At 43.5% G+C, this 22,168-nt stretch overlaps 1 protein-coding gene across 3 annotated transcripts in view; it reads right to left on the minus strand.

Moving 5' to 3' along the window:
• Nucleotides 1-22,168, minus strand: part of LOC125459672 (meckelin-like) — a 114,648-nt gene that overhangs the window by 85,072 nt on the left and 7,408 nt on the right. For all 3 annotated transcript variants that reach the window (XR_007249076.2, XM_048546347.2, XM_048546348.2), the window contains exons 2-5: nucleotides 11,642-11,724; nucleotides 10,130-10,211; nucleotides 8,267-8,342; nucleotides 1,058-1,124 (exon numbers count right to left, since the gene is read on the minus strand). Coding sequence is in view for 2 of the 3 variants with exons in the window: in XM_048546347.2 (XP_048402304.1) it covers nucleotides 1,058-1,124; nucleotides 8,267-8,342; nucleotides 10,130-10,211; nucleotides 11,642-11,724 (308 nt within the window). In the remaining variant the exon portion in view is untranslated. The remainder of the gene's footprint in view (nucleotides 1-1,057; nucleotides 1,125-8,266; nucleotides 8,343-10,129; nucleotides 10,212-11,641; nucleotides 11,725-22,168) is intronic.

Below are 22,168 nucleotides of genomic sequence, written 5' to 3' on the forward strand. Positions count from 1 at the left end.
GTCCAGTGACCCTTCTCCAGAATTGGTTAGATTGTCCATCCATTGTGACTTTAAGTTGGAAACAAGTGCCCAATGGAGGGTCTCATCCTATTGCCCATTATATCAGAGTAGCCTGTGTCCAACAGTAACCTGGCAGATTTAATCTCAAGCCGCTGCGTGAATCAGGGGACCCCCTCCGACAGTTTTGCTTCCCTATATCCATCCTTTCCCTGCTTCCTTGTCCAACATGATACTCCTAGGAACAGTCTCCCCACACTTCATTTTTATTCTGGCCCCCAGAGTATTCTCAGATGTACCTCACTACCTGGCTCTATCGCTGAACTGCCCTCCTTTACTGTTGCAGTACCAGCGGCAGCCACGACACCTGCATGGCGCTGCCAGTGTGCACAGCTGCCAGCCTCCTGATTGGCCAGTTGCTCTACAGAGTGGGGACATCATCGTGGAGACAGGCAGAAGTCCCACCTTGTATTACTGAGCAATTAAAGGACCATCACATGAAAACCTGAAACGGGAAGGGGCTGGTTAAAAGGAAGTGGACCTGAAACTTCCATCAGCATATAGGGAGTCTACCTTCAGTGTAAAGGCCAGCCCCATATCAGCAATTACCTTCCCTGCACAGCAACATTGCTTATTAACTTTATCAACCCATTATTCATCCTGCTCAATCTAATCCTGAACGTTGCATCTTGGCATTGTAACTCAACTTCCAACACAAAGTAAATCTCACTTCTCCACAGAACAGGATACAAATTTCCTCTTTGTACTAAATCTTGCATTTATTCTCACAGCTTTAGACCCTTCTGGACTGGAAGCAACAAGCTTCCATATACCCTATAACACCCTTTCATGCCTTTTGAACACTTTTTATTGGATAGCTTGCTTTGTTCTCGTGAGGAAGTGCTGGCATTTTCCACGTTTTACGTATTGCCTCATACTGGGCAGAATCTGCTTTGTAAAACGTAAGTACATTCTGGGAAAAATTTATGCTCACCCTACATGCGTAACACTGACTTTTCATGCATGTTCTGCTGATCCCAGCCAACAGTAAATCACTTACCAAGTTGGAAGATGAACATGTACAGCTACCTGTCGCTTCAAGGAAAGTTTCATGGCAGCGTATGCACCTAGCAAGAAAATAAAATGAAATGCATAAAACTGGAACAGATCCAGAATCTATTGTTAGTATATCTAACAAACAAGGTGCAGAAAACAATAAATCTCTCTGATGAAGGGTCTAGGCCCGAAACGTCAGCTTTTGTGCTCCTGAGATGCTGCTTGGCCTGCTGTGTTCATCCAGCCTCACATTTTATTATCTTGGAATTCTCCAGCATCTGCAGTTCCCATTATCGCAGAAAACAATAAGTTGGCTCACAGTATTATATACCTGGACAGTGCTATTGTTACTGCAGCATGGAAAAGACTCAATTTCCACTCCTTAACATCCCAACAAACAATTTTTCATCGTCCTCCCTTGGCATAGTTTGGCTGCCTCGCAAACAATTAAAGCCTTACCTTGTTCCAAGCTTTTTGTGCCCTGCTGGATTTGTTTCGCAGTGACTCCGTCATGTTTACTATCTGGCAACTTTTCATGCTAATCAAATTGTATTGAGATATGTAGTTTTGGATATTCTTCATGTTTAATTGTCAGGCTTGCCAGTCCTGCCCTACAGAGATTGTTGAATAGTCACAAATGTGGCAACGGCATTACTATTTTAAGTCCATGCATTAATTTCAGTTAAAAAAAACCCATTCAGTAAATGCAAAATACACCAGGTAATTTGCATATATTTACCTAGCAAAATGTCTACCACCATTAAGAAACAAAGGACTCACGCTGATCAAAAGATTTTACAGGCTTGCTTTACATTTTAGGAAAAAAGGATAAAGGCTGCACATTTGAATGCTTAGTAACACAAGAACAAAGGTCACAAGATCATTGAAGTATCTGTCCCCGGCTTAAGTTATTAGTCAAAAAGATGATTATCCACATCAGATTTCCCAGCTGAGTGGATGTGATTAAAATAGTGGCTAACATTAGCATTAGCAACCATATATAGTGCCTAATAAGCTATAGACAAGGAACATTCCAGATTTGTACCCTACATGGAATTGAACTAAGAATAGATGAATGCAGTGCACTGGGAGCACTCTGGACATTTCATTAACTGGTTCAATCTCAATGTTCAAAAAGCAGATCTCAGACTATTCTATTTTTCAAATGTCAGATGTTTCCTCTGCTAATATTAAGCCAATATTAATCCAAAAAGAAATGCTTGTATTTATATTCCACCTTTTATGACCAATGGCTGTTTCATAGTGCATTGAAGCTATTAGTTTCTCAGGTACTGAGGCAGTCCAGGTCCAAACACAGCAAGACTGAGACAATATTCTGCTCTGGGTTGTCAAGTGGCAGGTAACATAGGTGTCACACAAGTGCCAGGCAATGGCCCTTAACACCAGCGACACTCAGTAGAGCAATGTACACTTATCTACAAGACTGCGGAAATTCACCAAAGATCCCAAATCTAAATCCAAAACCACTTCCACCTAGAAGGACAGGAGCAGCAGATACATGGGAATGTGTCTTTCAGATAAACTGTTGAGTTGAGTGCTGTGGCAGGTGAACAAAGTATACCCTATGTTGCTGTTTTGAAAAATACCACCAGCTACAAGTTCCCTTCCAAAACACTCACCGTCCTGACTTTAAATATATCGCTGTTCCTTCACTGTCACTGGATAAAGTTCCTGAAATTCCCTTCCTAAAAGCATTGTTGGTCTGTCTCACCAAATGTACTACAGCGGGTCATTATGGCACCTTCTCAAGGGCAACTAGGAACAGGCAATAAACGCTGGCCAGTCAGTGATGTCCACGTCATGGAAATGAACCATACAAGGTCCTTTTGAATTGCTGTAATGTACAAAGTGCAGCACACATCAAGCATCCACTTTGAGAACAAACACTGGCTAGATCATTCGTGAAAACTCTACAGCTATTTTTCAAAACAGCAACATAGGGTATACTTTGTTCACTTGCCACATTACTCAACTCAACAGTTTATCTGAAAGATACATTCCCATGTATCTGCTGCTCCTGTCCTTCTGGATGGAAGTGGTTTTGGATTTAGAAGGTGCTGTCTAAGGATCTTTATGGCGCAGCATTCCCTCAGTCCTACACTGTTAAACTTAATTTTGTACCCAGGTCCTGGAGTAGAATGTGACTCAAAAGCAAGACAGTTTCCAACTGAGTCATTGCTCACAAACAGCACCCTCTGGTCTTAAAAGTATCAGATTCCAAAAGTGCTGCTGGTCTGCTACAACTAGTCATTCCTGATTGCTACTCAGTCACTGCTGGTGAAAAATCCAGGTATGTAAGTGACAGCTTCACACTAGCATAACACAAATATTGCTTAATATTTACTGGCTCTCATGCATTTCAGCCACACTGGTGAATACAGGATGTAAGCCAAAGTTTGTGGGTCCATACGACAGAATGTCAACATCTCGCTGGGGGAAGGGTGGATGTAAAAGGGAAGAAAAGGGGAGGAAAAATTACAAAATGGTAAGCTTTAAGAAGAAAATTGTTTCTTGATATCATGAGGAGTGAATTGAATTGATTGAAAACTGCTATCTGTGTTACTGAAGACCTCGGGAAGAGGCCAAGATGGATGATCTACTCAGTACTTCTGGTTGAAGATTGATGTGAATGCTCCAGCCTTGTCTTTGGTACTGCTGTGCTGGGCTGTTCCATCAATGAGGAAAGGGATATTTGTGGACCCTCTTTCTCAAGTGAGCTTTTGATTGTCCAGTGCCATTCACAATTTGATGCAATAGTTCAGATCTGATCCGTTGACTGTGGGTTCGCTGAACTGTCTATCCCTTGCTCTTTATGCTGTTAGGTATGTAAACAGTCATGCTTTACAGCTTCACCAGCTTAATGCGTCATTTTCATGTTTGCCGTTGCCTGCTCCGGGCACGCCTTCCTACATTCTTCACTGAATCAGGGTTCATCCTCTGTCTTAATGAGGATGGTATGCTGGGTCATGGGCTGGCAGATTGTGTTGGAGTGCAATTCCATTGCCAACTCACCACATGAATGCCCAGCCTTTAGTTGGTATCTTTGTCTGAAGTCAGTCCCATTTCACCCATTGACAGTACCACACAACAGGTACTGTCAGTGTGAAGGCAGGACTTTGTTTTCATAATGACAGCGCGGTGGTCACTCTTCCTGATACTGTCATGGACAGATAGACCTGCAGCTGGCAGATTGGTAAGGATGAGGTCAAGTATGTTTATCCCTCTTGTTGGTTCCCTCACTACCTGCCACAGACCCAGTCTAGCAGCTATGTCCTTTAGGACCTGACCAGCTCGATCAGTTTAACTGCTGCCAAACTACTCTTGATGGAGGGATTTTGAAATTCCCACCCAGAGTAAGGTCAGCGCTCCTGCCATCCTCGGTGCTCCTTCAAGTGTTGCTCAGCACTGAGACACCAGCCAAGGCGGGGAGCAATACGTGGTAACCTGCAGGAGGTTTCCTTGCCCATGTTTGAGCTAATGCCGTAAGAGATTAGAGTGTCCAGAGTAAATGTTGAGGACAACCAGGGCAATTCCCTCCCAAATGTACACCACTGAGCCACCACGTCTGCTGGACCTGCCCTTGGGCTCAGCACCTCTACTTTCATGCCAGGAGTATTACAGGTGAGGTAGACACCTGAAACTGTGATCTTGTTGCCATCAACATTCACAGTACAGAAGCTTTGGGGAGACCATAAGAAAGACCATGTCCCATTATTAATGAAGGAGTCAGTTACTGCAGTAATGAGGAGCAATATGCTCGAAGGGTGATGAAATGATACTTTGCAGGTATACCTTAGGAATAAAAAAGGGGCAATCACTGTTCAAAATATACTTTAAGTTCCCAGTCAATGGGCAATTGAAGAGCAGGTGTATAGTCAATATACTTGGAAACATAATGATCAGGTAATTATAATGAAAGGATTTCAACTATCTGAAGGTTAATTGGGATAATCACAGCATAAAAGATTTGAAGGGAGCAGATTTCTTGAAATTTATTCAGGAGAGCTTTTTAAATCAAAATTTTCCCACAAAGTTGGTGCAAATCAGGGGAATGAAGCCAAGCATCTATTTGAGGAGGCAGTAGGAAAATATTTTAGTGATAGCGACCGCAACACTGTACATTTTAAGTTAGTTATGGAAAAAGAGTACGCAAAAAAGGTTTCTCATTTGGTGTAAGGCAGATTTTATGAAAATAAGGCAGGATCTGGCCAAAGTAGACTGGGGTCAGCTGTTTGAGGATAAGTGTAGCAGAACCATGGGGACATTCACAAAGGTTTTGGGGAGAGCACAAGACAATCATGTTCCCTTCTGGGTGGAATGGAGGAGCAACGAGCCCAAAGAATCCTAAATGTCTGGGAATATTCAGGACCAGATTTTAAAAGGGAGACAAGAGTTACGAAGGGAACAAATCAATGGAGATCCTGGTGGAATATCAGAAGTGCAAGAGGAACTTAAGAAAGCAACTGGGGGAATGAAGAGGGGCGTGATTCTGCACTGGGATGCCAGATTAAGGAGAATCCCAAAATATTCCATAAGTATGTTAAGGGGAAGAGGACATGCGGGGTACGAGTAAAACCCATTTGGGATGAAACAGGAAGGTGGTGCATGGAGCCAGCCAACATTAGTGGCGTGTTAAACAAGTATTTCACATCTGCCTTTCGTCAAGAGAAGAGGATGTAGGTCTAGAACTCAAGAAGATCCACTTGTGAAGATCTTGTGCAGTCTCACATAGGGAGTGAGCGGATTTTGGAGTTTTTAGCAGATTTCAAAGTAGACATAACCCCAGATCTGGTTGCACTGAACCCAGCTGCTGTGGGAGAAGGAGGAAATCACATGGGCCTGAAAGAAATGTTAAATTCCTCTCTGGCCACAGGAGTGGTTCCAGAGGATTGAAGGACAGCCAATGTGGTTGCACTTTTCAAGAACAGAGGTAAAGATAGACCAGTGAGTCTCAGATCAGTCATTGGGAAAGTTCTGGCAAGAATTCTGAAAGAGAGAATTAACCCCTATTTGGACAGGGAAGATTTGATCAGGGATAGTCAGCATGGTTTTGTCAGAGGGAGCTCATGCCAATTTGTCTGGTTGGATTTTTTGAGGAGGTGACAAAGTGTGTGATGACAGCGTGCAGATGACGTAGTTTATATGGATTTCAGTAAGGCCTTTGGCATGGTCCCACATGGGAGAGAGATGGTAAAGAGGGTAACTTGGCAAGCTGGATCCAAAATTGGCTTTGTGGTAGGAGACAGAGGGTGCTGGTAGCAGGCTGTTTATATGACTGAAGACCATTGTCCAGTGATGTACCACACGCATCAGGGCTGGGCCCCTTATTGTTTGTGGTGTACATGGAAATGTGCAGGGGATGTTAGTTTGCAGAAGACAAGAAGATCAGTGGCCAGTCATAAGGTAGAAGATCTTGGGTTACGTAAGTTTACAGATGGACTGGTCAGATGGCAGATCATTGGCAGATAGAATTTAACCCCTAATGCAAGCAAGGTGATGCAGTTCAGGAAAATTAACAAGACAGGGCAGTAATCGATGAACGGTAGGACACTAGAAAGCTCAGAGGAACTGAGGGATCTAGGGGTGCTTGTCCACAGATCACTGAAGATGGCAGGACAGGATAAAGGGTGGTTAAGAAGGCATATAGATCATATGAGCAGGGAGGTTATGTTCGAGTTGTACAGGACTTTGGTTTTGCCACAGCTAGAATAATACATGCAGTTCTCATCACCGCACTATAGGAAGGATGTGATTGTACAGGAGAGGGTGCAAAGGAGATTCGCAAAGATGTGGCCTGGGATGGAGCAGATAGCCTATAAAGTGATGCTGGATAAGCTCAACTGGTTTTTGTTGGAACAGAGAAGTTTGGGAGGGACCTATCAGAAGTGTTTAAAATTACGAGGGGGGTGGACGGGGTGGATAGAAAGCAGTTGTTCTCCTCAGTTGAAGGGTCAATTACAAGTTGGCACATTTTTAACATGAAAGGAAAGTTTAAGGGTGGGGAGCAGCAAATGGCTTTTCACTCAGAGGGTGTTGGGGTCTGGAATGCTCTGCCTTGGGGTCAGGGTGGGCTGGTGGTAACTGAGGCAGGAAACCTCACGATCTTCAAAGTGTACTTGGATGAGTACTTGAAGCGTCGCAACTTTCAAGGCTTTCGACCCAGTGCTGCATAGTGGGAGGAGTGTAGATTCAGTGTATTTTTGGTGGGACAACCTCGATGAGTCAAAAGGCCTCTTCTGTCGTGAATAATTTCTGAAGAACGGTCCCGACCCGAAACATCAGCTTTCCTGCTCCTCTGATGCTGCCTGGCTGCTGCGTCAACACTGTGTTATCTCAGACTCCAGCATCGGCAGTTCTTGCTATCTCCGTACAATTCTACGATTCCATGGGGCAGGATATATACAGCGATGGTATCTGGGAGATTGTGATTGTGAGTATAACTATGTCAGTCTGTTGCTTGACTAGTCTGTAAGGCAGCTTTTCCGATTTTGTCACAAGCCATCACCAGATGTGCATAAGGAGGACATTACAGGGTCTAAGGGATGTTTCTGTCATTGCCAGTTCCAGTGCCTCAGTTGACGCCAGGTGGTTGCCCTAGTTTCAATTCTTTTTCTTTCTCCTGAGGATGTTGTGAAACTGGACAGGTTCAGAAAAGATTTACGAGGATGTTGCCAGAATTGGAGGGTCTGAGCTATAGGGAGAGGCTGAATAGGCTGGGGCTATTTTTCCTGAAGCGTTGGAGGCTAGGGGTGACCTTGTAGACGTTTATAATACCATGATGGGCATAGATAGGGTAAATTGGCAAAGTCTTTTCCGTTGTGCGGGGCAGTCCAAAACTAGAGGACATAGGTTTAAGGTGAGAGGGGAAAGACATAAAAGGGATCTAAGGGGCAACTTTTTCACACAGAGGGTGCTGCAGGTATGGAATGAGCTGCCAGAGGAAGTGGGGAAGGCTGGTATAATTACTATATTTAAAAGGCATCTGGGTGAGTATATGAATACTAAGAATTTAGAGGGATATGAGGCAAATGCTGGCAAATGGGACTAGATGGAAGAGTGGGACTGAATGGTCTCTTTCCATGTTGTACATTTCTATGACTCTGTAACTCAAAAACTAAGAACATCGTCAATGGCTTGGTCGTGTTCAGGCACAAGTTCTCATACAAGCAAACACTGAGGGTGAGACACTTACATGTTTCCCAAAGCATTTGGGGTCGTCCTTTCGGGACACTTCTGACAGCTCGCTGTGCCATTGGCCAAGTTTTCCACTGTGAAAAGAAAACACTGTCCACTCTCGAATTACTGAATGAAAACATTTTTCTTCCCCCGTCATAATGAGAATTTCAAACATAAATGGATGTTGTAAATGTTTCCCTTTTGTTTTTTTGCGGTCTGATCTAATTCTAAAATTGCACATGAGGAGAGACCTGATGGCGGAGGGATCAGCAATTCGTTTGCCCTGGTCTGAAGAAGGGTCTAGGCCTGAAACATCGGCCTTCCTGCTCCTCTGATGCTGCTTGGCCTGCTGTGTTCATCCAGCTCTACACCTTGTTATCTCAGATTCTCCAGGATCAGCAGTCCCTACTATCTCTGAAGTCAGAGAACAGCCTGGCCTAACCTGTTTCAGTTCTCAAGCTATGAGCTCACTGGCTTCAGTTAGTGCACCACTTCCAATGCTATAGCTCGGGACCCATAACAAAATCAACAAAGAATCTTGATCAATTCCAGCTCTTGGAAATAAAGGCTTGGATTTTCACTCCTGAATCAGGAGACGTTACAGAGTAAATGTTAACAGTATTAGCGATTGTCACCCCCCACACACATGTGGCTAACTCTCCGACACTGCGCTGAGCTAGCCATTCGAGTTTCATTCCAGCTGGTAAAATAAAAGAATAGAACCAAAGCCAGCCCTCCATACCCACACCTCACATTTCGTATGCAGCATCCATTCCAATTCATGCCATCTCATGCTCTCCAAGCCCCAAATGCCCCTCATATCTTCTATGCAAATTTATGCCTGTGATTTCACACACCCATGGCCCTTTAGAGTACCCAAGCCATTGGTATTGTCATTTCCCACCAATCTATGCTTCTTGGCCTATTGCCATTAAATTGACACTCTCCATACCAACTCACCTAATAAAAGCAGACCTCAGGGCCCGAACTGAGATTAAATTAAATAAAGTTCCAAGTGTAATTCAGTATTTGAAAAGACTTGAAATGATAAAAATCCATTAGTTACATTTACTTTCTTCAACTACTTTATCCCATTTCAAAGTACACATTTATATTTATAATCCCACAAAGACTTCACATGAACTGGAGTTGATCAGAAAGCTGAAAACTTGGACTGGTTGTGAAATCAGTCAGAGGGTGGTGAATCTGTAGAACTCACTGCCACAGAAGGCTGTGGAGGCCAAGTCATTTAATGTATTTAAGACAGAGATTGATAGGTTCCTGATTAGTAAATGGATCAAGAGTTACGGAGAGATTGCAGGAGAGTGGGGTTGAGAAATGTATCAGTCATGATTGAGTGGAGAAGTAGACTCAATGGACCAAATGGCCTAATTTTGCTCCTTTATCTTATAACCTCTATAGCACAACTTCTATAATGATAATCATCAGGCTTATGTCAACAGGCAAAGTGGAATAGTGATGACTATTTTATTTTAAAAGAATCTTTATATTTAGAGGCCAGGGATGAAATATCTTGACAGTTCAACACTGCCAATGAGTTTATTCATTATTTATTCACATTCATGTCTACTCTTAACAAACCCACAGCATACTGGCTACTCTCAAAGGGCATATTCTCTCTCTTAAAGGTGTCCCTGGACTTAGCTAAAAGAGCACCTCCCTTGATAGTGTGCCATAGTTCTCCAAAGAACTTTGGCAAATATCTCCAATGAAAAAGATTTGGAGGCAGAAATTCTAGAATGGGAGGCATGGCACTATTTTTGGCAAGATATTTGCTTAGCAAACCTCTCTACCATTGCAAAAGTTCCAGTCTATGGATGCACACTCCCGCAGGTGACAAAGAAAAAGGAAAACATACCTTGGATATTTTCTTCATTTGGACATGAGTTGCATCCTGTACACTTCAAACAATGCTTCTTGTCCACTGACACAACTTGATTCTACACAGGTGGTAAAGTATCATAGAAGCAGCGTTAATTATCTGTATTTCATATATTAAATTATCAGGCATCTTTACTGTTGAATTGAAATCTTGGGAAGTGGGCTGGCTCTTCCTTCACCGGGTGCGATTCACATGGCCAACAGTGGGATTAAGGTCACAGGCACAGTGCATCATGTTATAGGCAGAAATAAAATTGGCAGAATTTGTCATATTAGCAGATCAGCAGTCGCCATTCAGTTGCCAAGTTAATGGGAAGGACTCTCCACACAGAGATGCTAGACCTTCTAGTTTTGGGGGGGGGGAGGTTGGGTGGAAGTCATGAAGCAGTCAGCAGAAAGCAGTAAATCAGGTAAAAACAATTATTTTTGCTTAAATTTACCTCTCTGCTTCCTTCATCCAATCTTTTGCTCCCGCAACAAGGACAAAAAGAACCACCAAACACCTAAGGGGTTAACAATTTTGGTTGCCATTCTGTGACTCCTCCTCCTGGGGCACGTTTGATTGCATATTGCACCAGGACGGAACTGGGCTTGATTGGAGCATTGCTGCCAACACATTTTGTTGGTCACGGACCACAGACACTGTCTGGACTCAAAGAGTTACAAACAACAAGGCACTAAGAGGAGAAGGGGCCAGCATGGCACACTATCAAACTCCAGCAAAATGTCAGCCCCATCGGGAGGGAAAGCTGGCAGATAAGGAAAACATTTATCCAAACACGGAATCAGAGACTGAGATAGCTCAGAAATAAACTGCCATGACTCATATGTTTACACCAGCTCTTTACATGAGCTATCCCAGTCCCCAACTCCTTCCCCATTGCTCTGTAAACATTTTCCCTTTCAAAACTTCACCCCTTTGCCACATTACCCAGTGGCTAAAAGCATGACTGAATAAAGTGGTTAGCTGCAGATGATTCTACAGCTACTTCATAAAACACTTCTGGGACTTACATGTAGAAAGATTGTTCACCCCGTGGAGAGTCTGGGACCAGAGGGCATTATCTCTGAACAAAGGGTCACCAATTTTAGACAGAGATGAGGAGGAATTACTTCTCTCCGGATCTGTGGAATTCTTTATTGCAGAGAGCTGTTGAGACTGGATCATTATGTACATTCAGGGCTAAGACAAACATAATTTTGATCAATAAGAGAATCAAGATTTACGGGCAAAAGGCAGGAAAATGCTGTTGAGGATTATGAAATTAGCCATGGTCTCATTGAATAGTGGAGCGGGGTCAACGGATTGATTGGTCTACCTCTGCTCCTACGTCTTATGGTAAATAACCGAAAATTTATAATGTTGTATTGTGTCTAGTTGGATTATCACACAGCTGTACTGCAAATGCCTCGACTTTTCAACTAAAACATTTGATGAAACTTCACTTAATGAGCAGAGATGTGTCATTTACTAACTATGATCACTTACATTTCTGGCGCAGAGTTCACAGTGTATTTTGGGGGATCCCGTATCCATCATTTTATAACCGTCATTACAGACACAACGGAGGCCTAGGAGTGAAGTGAAAATAATGTTATCAATGTATTAAATCAACTGAGGAGCCATATGGGATCACATTTCCATCACAAATGATCACCGTCAGAATCAGTTCTTGGATCCTCCAATTTTACTGATATTGAAAGATATTGCAAATGCTGTCAATCAGAAAGAGAAACAGGAATTGCTTGAAAAGCTCGGCAGGTCTGGCAGCATCTCAACATCCTTTTAAGTCAAGTCAATCAATACCCTTTTATTGTCATTGTAGGAGTACAGTGAAAAACGTTCAAAACGTGTGCCTTCTTATGGCGATATCTTAGGTCCAAGTACCGAAGATTCTTGAATGCAGTAGAGGAATAGAAGTCAAAAAGCTGACGTTTCGGGCCTAGACCCTTCTTCTTTTCTGAAGAAGGGTGCAGACCTGAAGCGTCAGCTTTCCTGCTCCTCTGATGCTGCTTGGCCTGTTGTGTTCATTCAGCTCTACACCTTGTTATCTTAGACCCTCCAGCATCGGCAGTTCCTACTATCTTCCTAGAGGGCTAGAAGTAGTTGTTTAGAGTTTTGGCAAAGATCTGTAGGTCAGGTTGTGGGTGAGATTATTGACTTGCTCACCGAGCTGGCTTGTTTTTGTTCAGACATTTTGCCACCATGCTAGGTGACATCATCAGTGGAGCATCGATGAAGTGATGTGGTTCTACTCCACTTGGAATTTATCCTGTCTGGCCCGTCATGATGAGTACTGTCATTTCTGGTTTTGATCTGCGTGGGTTTATATTTGGAGCTCAATTCTATATTTGTTGATTGCATTATGGGTGGCAAATCATGCCTCGACGAATTCTGGTGCATGTCTATGTTTGGCTTGGGCTAGTGGGCTACCATAGTTACCTTGTCCAAGTTAAAGTGATGGTCTTTACCATCTGAATGTATAGATATTAAGGAAAGTTTGGCGTGTCGTTTTGCTGCGAGCTGATGCTCATGTATTCTGATGGTTAGATTCCTTCCTGTCTGTCCGATGTAATGTTTGTGGCAGTCATTGTGTGGTATTTTGTAAACCACATTGGTTCCTGGAATGGAGTCTTTAATCCTTGTAAGTGATTGTCGTGAAGTGGGAAGACTGTTCTTTTTTTCCCTTTGTCCTCTCCAGATTTCAGCAATACAAGCAACAGCCCGGGCCATAACCTGAACCTGAGTAAAATGTGGCAGGCAGCGTGAGAACCAGAGCAGGAAGTCAGCAAATGAAATGACTGAGGACAAGTCAGAGATTAAGGCCAGTAAGTCTAAAGGGAAGAACAAGCAGGGAAAGGCTACTGAACGCGGTGTGACGTATATTTGTTTTAAAGCAAGGGGCATGACAGGTAAGGCAGATGAACTTAGAGCGTGGATTAGTGCGTATAACTATGATGTTGTAGCTACAATAGAGACTTGGTTGAGAGAGAGATAAGACCGGCTGCTTAACATTATGAGATTTATTAAAGTATTAACATACAGTGTGATCGAGGCACACAAGTCACTTCCCTGAAAGTGGCAACAGAAGTGGATAAGGTAGTTAAGAAGGCATATGGCATGCTTGGGACATGCAGCATAAAAACTGACAAGTGTGGCAGCTGTGCAGAACTTTAGTTAGGCCACATTTGGAATTTTGTGTATGTTTCTGTTCGTCACACTAGCAGAATGTGGAGGCTAGGGGAGAGAGTCTTGAAGTCCACCAGGATATTGCCTGGTTTGGAAGAAATTAGCTCTGAGGAAATATCGGACAGTCTGTTCTCACTTGAGTGCCAGAGGCTGAGAGGTGACCAGATCAAAGTTTACAAAATTATGAGAGGCATGGATAGAATGGATATGAAAGCCTTTGCCCACCCCCCGCCGCTGCCCCTGAAGAAATGTCAATTACTAGGGGATAGCGGTTTAAGGTAACAGGGGGAAAGTTTAAAGGAGATGTAAGCAGCAAGCCTTTCTACAAGGTGCTGCCAGAAAAGGTAGAGGAGGCAGATACAGTAGCAACATTTAAGACGGATCTTGACAGATAAATGAATAGACAGGGAATATAGGGATATGGACTGCATAGTTGAGGAAGGTGTCATGTATCAGCTCAGGCTTGGTGGCAAAAGGGCCTGTTTTTTGCTGTACTGTTCTTTGCTCTCACCAAGCCTTCTTCAAAAGCACCTGTAGCAACCTACTACTGAGAAGGTCAAGGGCAGCAATGCACTGGAACTTCAGCCTTTGCAAGTTCTTCTCCAAGCCGCCTATTACCCTGAATTGCAGCTATATTGTCATTTCTTCAGTGTTGGAGGCTCAGAAACCCTGGAGCTCTCAACTTGGTGATACCACAGATCTCTCCTTAGCTCAACCACTGCTGGGCCCCTAATTTGTGCCTTTGCTATCTATGGACTTAACTGTTCGAACACTCTCCTGCCTTGCCTCCCATTTCCTAACCATCTTTCTATTCTGAAGGAGAGTCACACCACATTCAAATCATTGACTCTGTCAAACTTGCTGAGTCTCACAAATATTTTCTGTGTTTGAGTAACTGTAGGTGCTTGCCAAAAAAAAAACAAATTCTAGCCACACTGAGTGAACGAGAAACTTTAAACTGGAAACAGGGTGATCCTTACTGAGGTTTGCTTACTTTTGTGTGTAACAAATTTTGATGCCTGTTTGTTTGGCAACCTCTTCTGAATATAAGCAGTCACTATAACCACGGCAGACAAAGTGCAAAAGCAAAACATATGGTCTATCAAGCCAGGTTTCATTCTGGGATCTGACATGTCCAGCCTTACCATAAGCTGGGATCATAATAGAAACCACAGGAAGATGGAGAATGGTAATCAAAAACAGAAATGTAGCTCAGAAGGTCTGGCAGCATCCATGGAGAGAAATCAGAGTTAACGTTTCGGGTCCGGAGAGCTTCTAAGGGTCACCCAGCCCAAAACGTTGATTTCTCTCCACAGATGCTGCTATTTTTCACCATTTAAATAAGTCTACCTTGCTGTTATTCGTACCAAAATGGGTGGCCCCATTTTTAACCAAAATTGCACTTCATCTGCCAGACCCTTGCCCACTCACTTAAACTATCTATATTCCTCTGCACACTCTTAATGTCCTCTGCACATTTTGCTCTCATGTTAGTGTCATCCACAAACTTTGACATGCTACACTTGATCCCTAACTCCAATTATATATGTAAACAGAATAGCACCATGGGATCTCTCCTATCAAACCATGAGGGCAAATTTCAATTTCACTTTATTGGCAGCACAACTTACAACATAGTACACCCTAAACACTGCACCAAAACATCATCCTCCATTTTTGTGTTGGAGAGGGATTTAAACCTGCAACCTTCCACCTCAAAGGCAGACATGTTACCAATTTAGCCACATCCATTTCAGCCTTTTGTCCCTTGACCCAGTGAGCCACAATCCCACAATACACTTAGAATGCTCCCAACTATGAGCTGTGGATTCCAGTCTCTAAATTAGCAGAAATCTATTTGATTTTTACAAGACCTCCTGTGCAATGATAGTGTCTCTACCTCTTAAGCCAAAAGATCCAGGTTCAAGTCCCACCAGCTCCAGAGGTTCCTGAACAGGTTGATTAAAATTATCAGTTTGCCCTTCACTGCTAAATATTGTATGTGTCTGTCCTGCTGTGCACTCATCCACAAGCATTTCGCTGTGAGGATCACTGATCATTCTGTTTATTTCTACTCCCTGCCCCAGGGGCACTTCAGTTAGTTTTCCTAATACTGTCCATTGCTATACTGGTTGCAATCAGATATCTGAGTGTATCATTTTCGCTGACAATTCAATTTCAGCAACGAGGATGTCTTTCAGTGATGATGGTGTTTTGTTTCAGAATTCCAACACCTCTTGTATGTCTCCGTTGTATTAATTTTCACTTCTAGTTTTTGGACATATCCAGCTGCAAGCAGAAGAGGAGCCCTGGCTCATTCTTTCCTCCCTGATTTCAGAAGCTCAATTGCAAGGCACCTCACGGATCTGATTTTCATCCTAATTGCTTGAGCTTTCAGGTCTACTGAGGCATTTCATCAGATGGCCTAAAAACCAGCTTGAAGAATACTTGTTGGATTTTCCTGTGTGGGCCTGGAAATATGAGACAAAGCTCCTTGCTCATTTATTTTTAATGTGGTGTTCTATCTTTCAAAGTAAATTAAATTTTGATTGCTATTTCATAATTTCAGTTATTCTATTTACTCTTTTTCTATTTCTATTGTATTACAACATTTTTGCAACAAAATGTGTTCTTGCTTATTATTTTGCAGATTTTAACTCTGACTTTCGTAGGTTCTTACTTTTGGAGGACAACTATGGGCAAATCCTCAGAATACGGTCTTATTAATTATATCTAAATAATTTGTGATAAAGGCAACTTGCACTCAAGTAGTGCCATTAATTTAGTGAAACATCTTGGGGTGCTCCTGTGTTGAAGGTTAAGAAAACAGAAAACAATCATTGTTATAATTTCAGGGACTGGTTGTGTCAGGAACCATTGAGTCATCACTCATCTTCAGACCGCAGTAGACTAAACACTTCATTACTCAGTGCTTTGTTCTGTATTTTGCCAAATAAATTTCAACCAGAGAAAATGATTGTAACACGGCAGAGTTGCTATAGGTTGAACTATTCCTGTCAGTAGTCTAAATGATTACTGTCTATTCTCAATGCACAGCACAAATGTCCCAATAGCTTACCATAAGTGGGTTAGTGAATGTGCTGAATGGGAACTCTGTTAACTAAATGATTGACAAACAAGACTGTACTGAGGTCAGGAAGGTGGACTTCATAGAATATGAGTTCTCTGACTTGGGTTGTTAACCTGGTCCAATCAGGGAGCCCTGGCTGACAGATATTGACAGATTAGGTGGGTTGTAGGGGTCTGGGTGTGGGTCTGATGTTGTGGGGTTTGGATGTGTTGGGTTAAAGGGCCTGTTTCCACACTGTGGGGATTCTATGATGATAAGTGTCAAACATCCTGCTCACTCTGTCAGAGCTGGATTGGTGTTGAACATTGTGTATGTGTAAATGAAGGGTGACCTGGTGATGGGATACTGACCTCTGCGGAGTTATTTCAGTGGAGATGACAGTAGGATCAATGCTGTAACTGTGCAAAAACACATACAAGCTGAAGCCAAACTGGACCTTAAACAGACACTACAACTGGCTTTGTTGTTGGAAGATGTGATAAGTGGAGCATGTGAGTTACAGGCTATGTCGATGGGAGTGGACACCTCGCTGGGCTGATTGAGCTTGGGAGGCACCATGAGTGAAGATAATTGCATAGCCTCACTCGGGATGTTATCCTGAACAGGGGGCCTCCAAGTCATCCCACAGCAAAACCCCAAAACAAAGCCAAGCCTTGGCCAAATGGTTAACATTTCCTACAGGATCTGGGCTGGTGAGCCATTGTAGTTGTTGCTAGTATGTGGACTCAGGACAACATTTGGCCTGACTTAAGTAAGTGAACTCATAGGCCTGTATCCAGGAGAGTGCACTCATTGGAAAGCCCACCTAAATCTGGTTTGGAATAGTTAAATTGCTGAGCAACATCAAAATCAGAATCAATCAAAATAAATGTCTGGTTAAATGGTCGCCCAGTTCTAAGGGACATTGATACTGGCGTGGCTGTGTCAGTAAATGGAGAATCAGTCTTTCACAACATTTGATCTGGGCCATGGCCTTAAGTTTGTGTAAAAACCTACACTGGGAAACCTCTACAGATTAAGTGGACAACTTTGGTTCTGGTCAAGTATGAGAAGCGGCTGGTTCAGTTACCAATGATTGTAATAAAAGGTTTGGGCCTGAACTTGATGGGGTGAAATTGGTTGAGAAAGATTCACCTTGATTGGCTCAACACTTTTCAATTGGAAAATGGCTGCATGAGTGAAGTCCTAATTAAATATCTGGAGGTTTTTCGGGAAGGTGTAGGGGCTATCACAGGAGCTAAGGCCATTTTGGATGTTGACCAGGAAGCAATTCCACAATTCTGCAAGGCCATTAGGGGAAAAGGTAGAGGCAGAAATCCGAAGGCTGTAAAGCAAAGGAACCATCAAACCAATGCAGTTTGTGGAAAGTGAAGTACTATTCATTTCATTTCTGAAGAAGGGTTTCGACCCGAAACGTCAAACTTTCCTGTTCCTCTGATGCTGCTTGGCCTGCTGTGTTCATCCAGCTTCACACCGTGTTATTTCAGATTTTCCAGCATCAGCAGTTCCTACTATCTCTCTACTAATCATATCAATTTGCCTTGTTGGGGATTTTAAACAAACAGTAAACTGCTTCTCGCAGCTGGATAAATACACAATCCTTCACACAAAGGACTTGTATGCATAGCTGAGGGGCAGCTGTCCTTCACAGATCTAGACAGGAGTCAAGCACTTTTGGTTAGATAACGATTCCCAGAAGTGTGTTACAATTAATACCCCTAAGGGTTTGTACCAATATACGAGGCAGCCATTTAGGCTACTGTCAGCCTGCAGCCAATCACAGTGGATGATGGAGAACATTTTACAAACTCTACCCCATTTATTTGCATGACATGCTAATAACAGGGAAGACTAATTAGGAGCACTTGGAGAACTCTGACATAGTCCTTAGACACTTTTTCAAAGCAGGCTTACTGGGAAAAAATATGTATTCCAGGAATGCCAAGTCACCTACTTGGGCTACAGTGTCGACAAGACCAGATTACACCCATTGGAAGATAACAATCAAAGGTGCCCTGGCTCCTATGTCTGGACCAGAGTTTCCTTGAATTGCTGACTTATTACAGAATATTCAAAAGCATCCTCACACACTTACTTCTGAAAAATGGTTAGCCTTGGAAATGGTCTTGTAGCATATAGGGAAGTGAAGAAGCAGCCATCGTTGGCTAAGGTGTTGGCATACTACGATCCCAAGAGAGATCTACTGCTGACATGAGACTCCTCCCCATACGGTACTGGAGTAATATTAACTACTCAGTGGTCCAATGGACAGGAAGGCCCAATAGTGTACGCTTCCCAGACTTTGGCTGATGCAGAGCACAAAGACATCCAGATTGAGAAGTAAGGTTTGACCATCTTTTGTGTGAGAAATTTGCACCGATACCTCCAATGGACATTAATTTGTAACAGTTAAGTGGACAAGGCCATGCCTCTCATAGCTTTATGTTGAATTCAGCGGCGGGCTCTCATTCTAAATGTGCACAATTACAAGTTGGAACATGGTCCAGGACGCCAAATAGCAATTGTGGATGCTTTGAGCTGCCTCCGACTGGCGGGTACAGCACCATTGTACTGCTACTGGGAGAGTGTGTTCTGGATTTAAACTTTCTGGATACCCATCCAGTCACCACTGACAACATCAGACTGTGGATGCAAAAAGATCCGGTCTTGGCAAAACTAAAACAGCTGGTGGTGATGGGGATAACAAAAGGGCCATAACAACGAGAACTGAAAACTTCCTGGATCCAGTGAGACCAGATCGCGGTAGAAAATTGCCTTTATTGTGGGGAACAAGAGTGATTGTCCCAAGCAAAGGTCGCCACCAAATACTGGCTGAACTCCCCAGGGTCATCGAGGGGTTCCAAAATGAAGATGTTAATGAGAGGTTATGTCTGGTGGCCAGGATTTGATACAGACATAGCTGCATTGGTGCAGCACTGCCCAAAGTGCCAGCAAGAACAAAAGTTACTGCCGGCAGCTCCCCACATTCATGGGAATGGCCGGGTAAGCCTGGACTCAGTCACACATCAACTACGGGCTTTTTACAGGCTCAACATTCTTAGTCTTTGTGAGTGCCCACTCGAAGTGGTTGGCACTCACAAAGACTAAGAACGTTGAGCCTGTAAAACCCTATCGCAGGACAGCTTCATACCACCTTACATCCAATTGTCTGCCAAAGAGAAGCCCAAACTTTGAAGGTAGGTTTAAAGAAACAGCCAACAGCTTCACTCAAGACCAAACTCTCCTGGCTCCTATTTAATTATAGGACCATCCCTCATTCAACCACAGGGATAGCTTCTGCAGAGTTGCAAACAGGGAGAAGACTCCAAAACAGGTTAAATCTAATCTTCTGGGATCTGAGGGGAGCAGGTGAAACTGCATCAGGAATGCCGATGCTGGACGCAAGATCCCTCTAAGCAAGACTGACAGTTTACTTCAGGGGACAAAGTTTGGTGCCAAAATGACGGATGTGGCCCTGCATGAATAACAGCATGGTCGATGCGAGGTCAGGTCCCATGGCATTCAAAGTTCAGATAGGTCAGGCAGTCCTGAACAAGCACGTGGACCACATGAAAGCTGTAAACTTGCAAACAGGGCAGCAGCAAAACTTAGCCGGCTCTTCAGGACAGCTGGAAAGGCTGTTGGAATCTGTAGGTTCTCCCCCTCCATCAAGCAGGGAAGAAACCTTGGAGTCCGAGATGGGCATGTCAAATGTTGCAGCCTCAATGCTTTTATGGCCTAGAGAAAAGGATGAGTTTCTTGTGAGATGCTCCAGAAGCAAATTGGCAGGCTATGGTCCAGTACATGCCAGCCCCACACGAAGCATGTCAGAGGAACCAGACCCAGTGCGAAAATGACCCAGGACATGCTACAAGAAAAAGAAAAGGAGTGCATCCCCAGACATATCCCACCCCGTCTGTAGTGATTGTAATGAGGTGAGCCATGTGAACCTCATAGAATATGAGTTCCCTGATTGGGGCTGTTAATCCGGTCCAACCGGGGAGCCTTGGCTGACAGATATAAACAGGAGTTTCAAACATCCTGCTCACTTTGAGAGCTGCCTCTGAGAAAGTCGGGACAGTGTCAAGTACTGAGCATGTATAAATAAAAGGTGTCTTAGTCAACAAAGTGTGGGGCTGGATGAACACAGCAGACCAAGCAGCATCTTAGGAGCACAAAAGTTGACGTTTCGGGCCTCGACCCTTCATCAGAAAAGGGGGATGGGGGAGAGGATTCTGAAATAAACAGGGACAGAGGGGGAGGCAGACTGAAGATGGACAGAGGAGAAGATAGGTGGAGAGGAGAGTATTGGCGGGGAGGTAGGGAGGGGATAGGTCAGTCTGGGGAGGAGGGACAGGTTAGGGAGGCGGGATGAGGTTAGTAGGTAGGAAATGGAGGTGCGGCTTGAGGTGAAAGGAGGGGATAGGTGAGAGGAAGAACAGGTTAGGCAGGCAGGGACGAGCTGGGCTGTCTTGGTGACAGGATACAGGCCTTTGTGGAGTTATTTCAATCAGGGCCACTGAACAATTACTCCATCTTATCAAGTGCCACTGTTTCTTTCAAGAGATTCCCCTCCCTGAGTGCACAGGTTCAAAATTCCTGCCATCAAAACAACATTTGTTACTGACTAGAAATCTAAGTAGGTCAATTTACGAACAGAATTGTTTCCCTCAGAAATCTACTCTCAGTTCACAGTGCAACAAACCAAAGCTTCATCATCGAAACTATTTCCGATTCTAAGAGGCCTAATTTTGTCCACTTCTATATTTCTCTTAAAGACCAGTAAGACGAAAGGAATTGGGCTAGAAACATGGGCATTATTTCAAATGGGGGGCAATATTATCAACCTTGCAGAAATAAAGCAGATTAAATGATCACTAATTTATTACTCAGTGCAACTTGTGAACAGCACATTACATTAAAAACCAAGTACAAAGAACAATGCAGCACAGGAACAGGCCCTTCAGCCCTATAAAGCCTGCACTGACACATATTGCCCTTCCATGCTAAAACCGCATTCACTGACAGGATCCATATCCCTCTATTCCCTTCCTATTCATAGATTTGTCCAGGTGCATCCTGAATGCTGTTATTGAGTCTACATCCAACACCTTCTCTGGCAACGTGGTCCAGGCACTCACCACCCTTTGTTTGAAAAACTTGCCAAGCACATTTCTTTTAAATTTCCCCCCCATTGCACCTTGAACCTGTGTTCCCTTGTAATCGACCCCCTCTACCCTGGGAAAAAGCCACTTTCCACTCTATCCATGCCATTCACAATCTTTTAAACTTCTATTAGTTTGCCCTCAACCTCTTATGTTCCAGTGAAAATAACTGAGTCTACCCAACCTTTCTCCATATCCAAAATTCTCTAAACCAGGCAACGGCCTGATAATTCTTTTCCGTACCCCCTCCAAAGCATCCACATCATTCTGAAATAGTAAAAACTGCAGATGCTGGTGTCAGAGTCAATACAGTGTGGAGCTGGAAGAACACAGCAGGTCAGGCAGCATCAGAGGAGCAGGGAAGTCGATGTTTTGAGTTTACATCCTTCATCAAGACTCCTCCAGCAAGGGTGTAAACTCAAAACATCGACTTTCCTGCTCCTCTGAAGCTGCCTGACCTACTGTGTTCCTCCAGCTCCACACTGTATTAACCACCACATCCTGCTGGTAATGTGGAGACCAGAACTGTACGAAATATTCCAAGTGTGGCCCAACAAATAAAGCTGTAAC

Source organism: Stegostoma tigrinum, chromosome 16 (genome assembly GCF_030684315.1).
Source record: "Stegostoma tigrinum isolate sSteTig4 chromosome 16, sSteTig4.hap1, whole genome shotgun sequence".
Classification (NCBI taxonomy): Eukaryota; Metazoa; Chordata; class Chondrichthyes; order Orectolobiformes; family Stegostomatidae; genus Stegostoma; species Stegostoma tigrinum.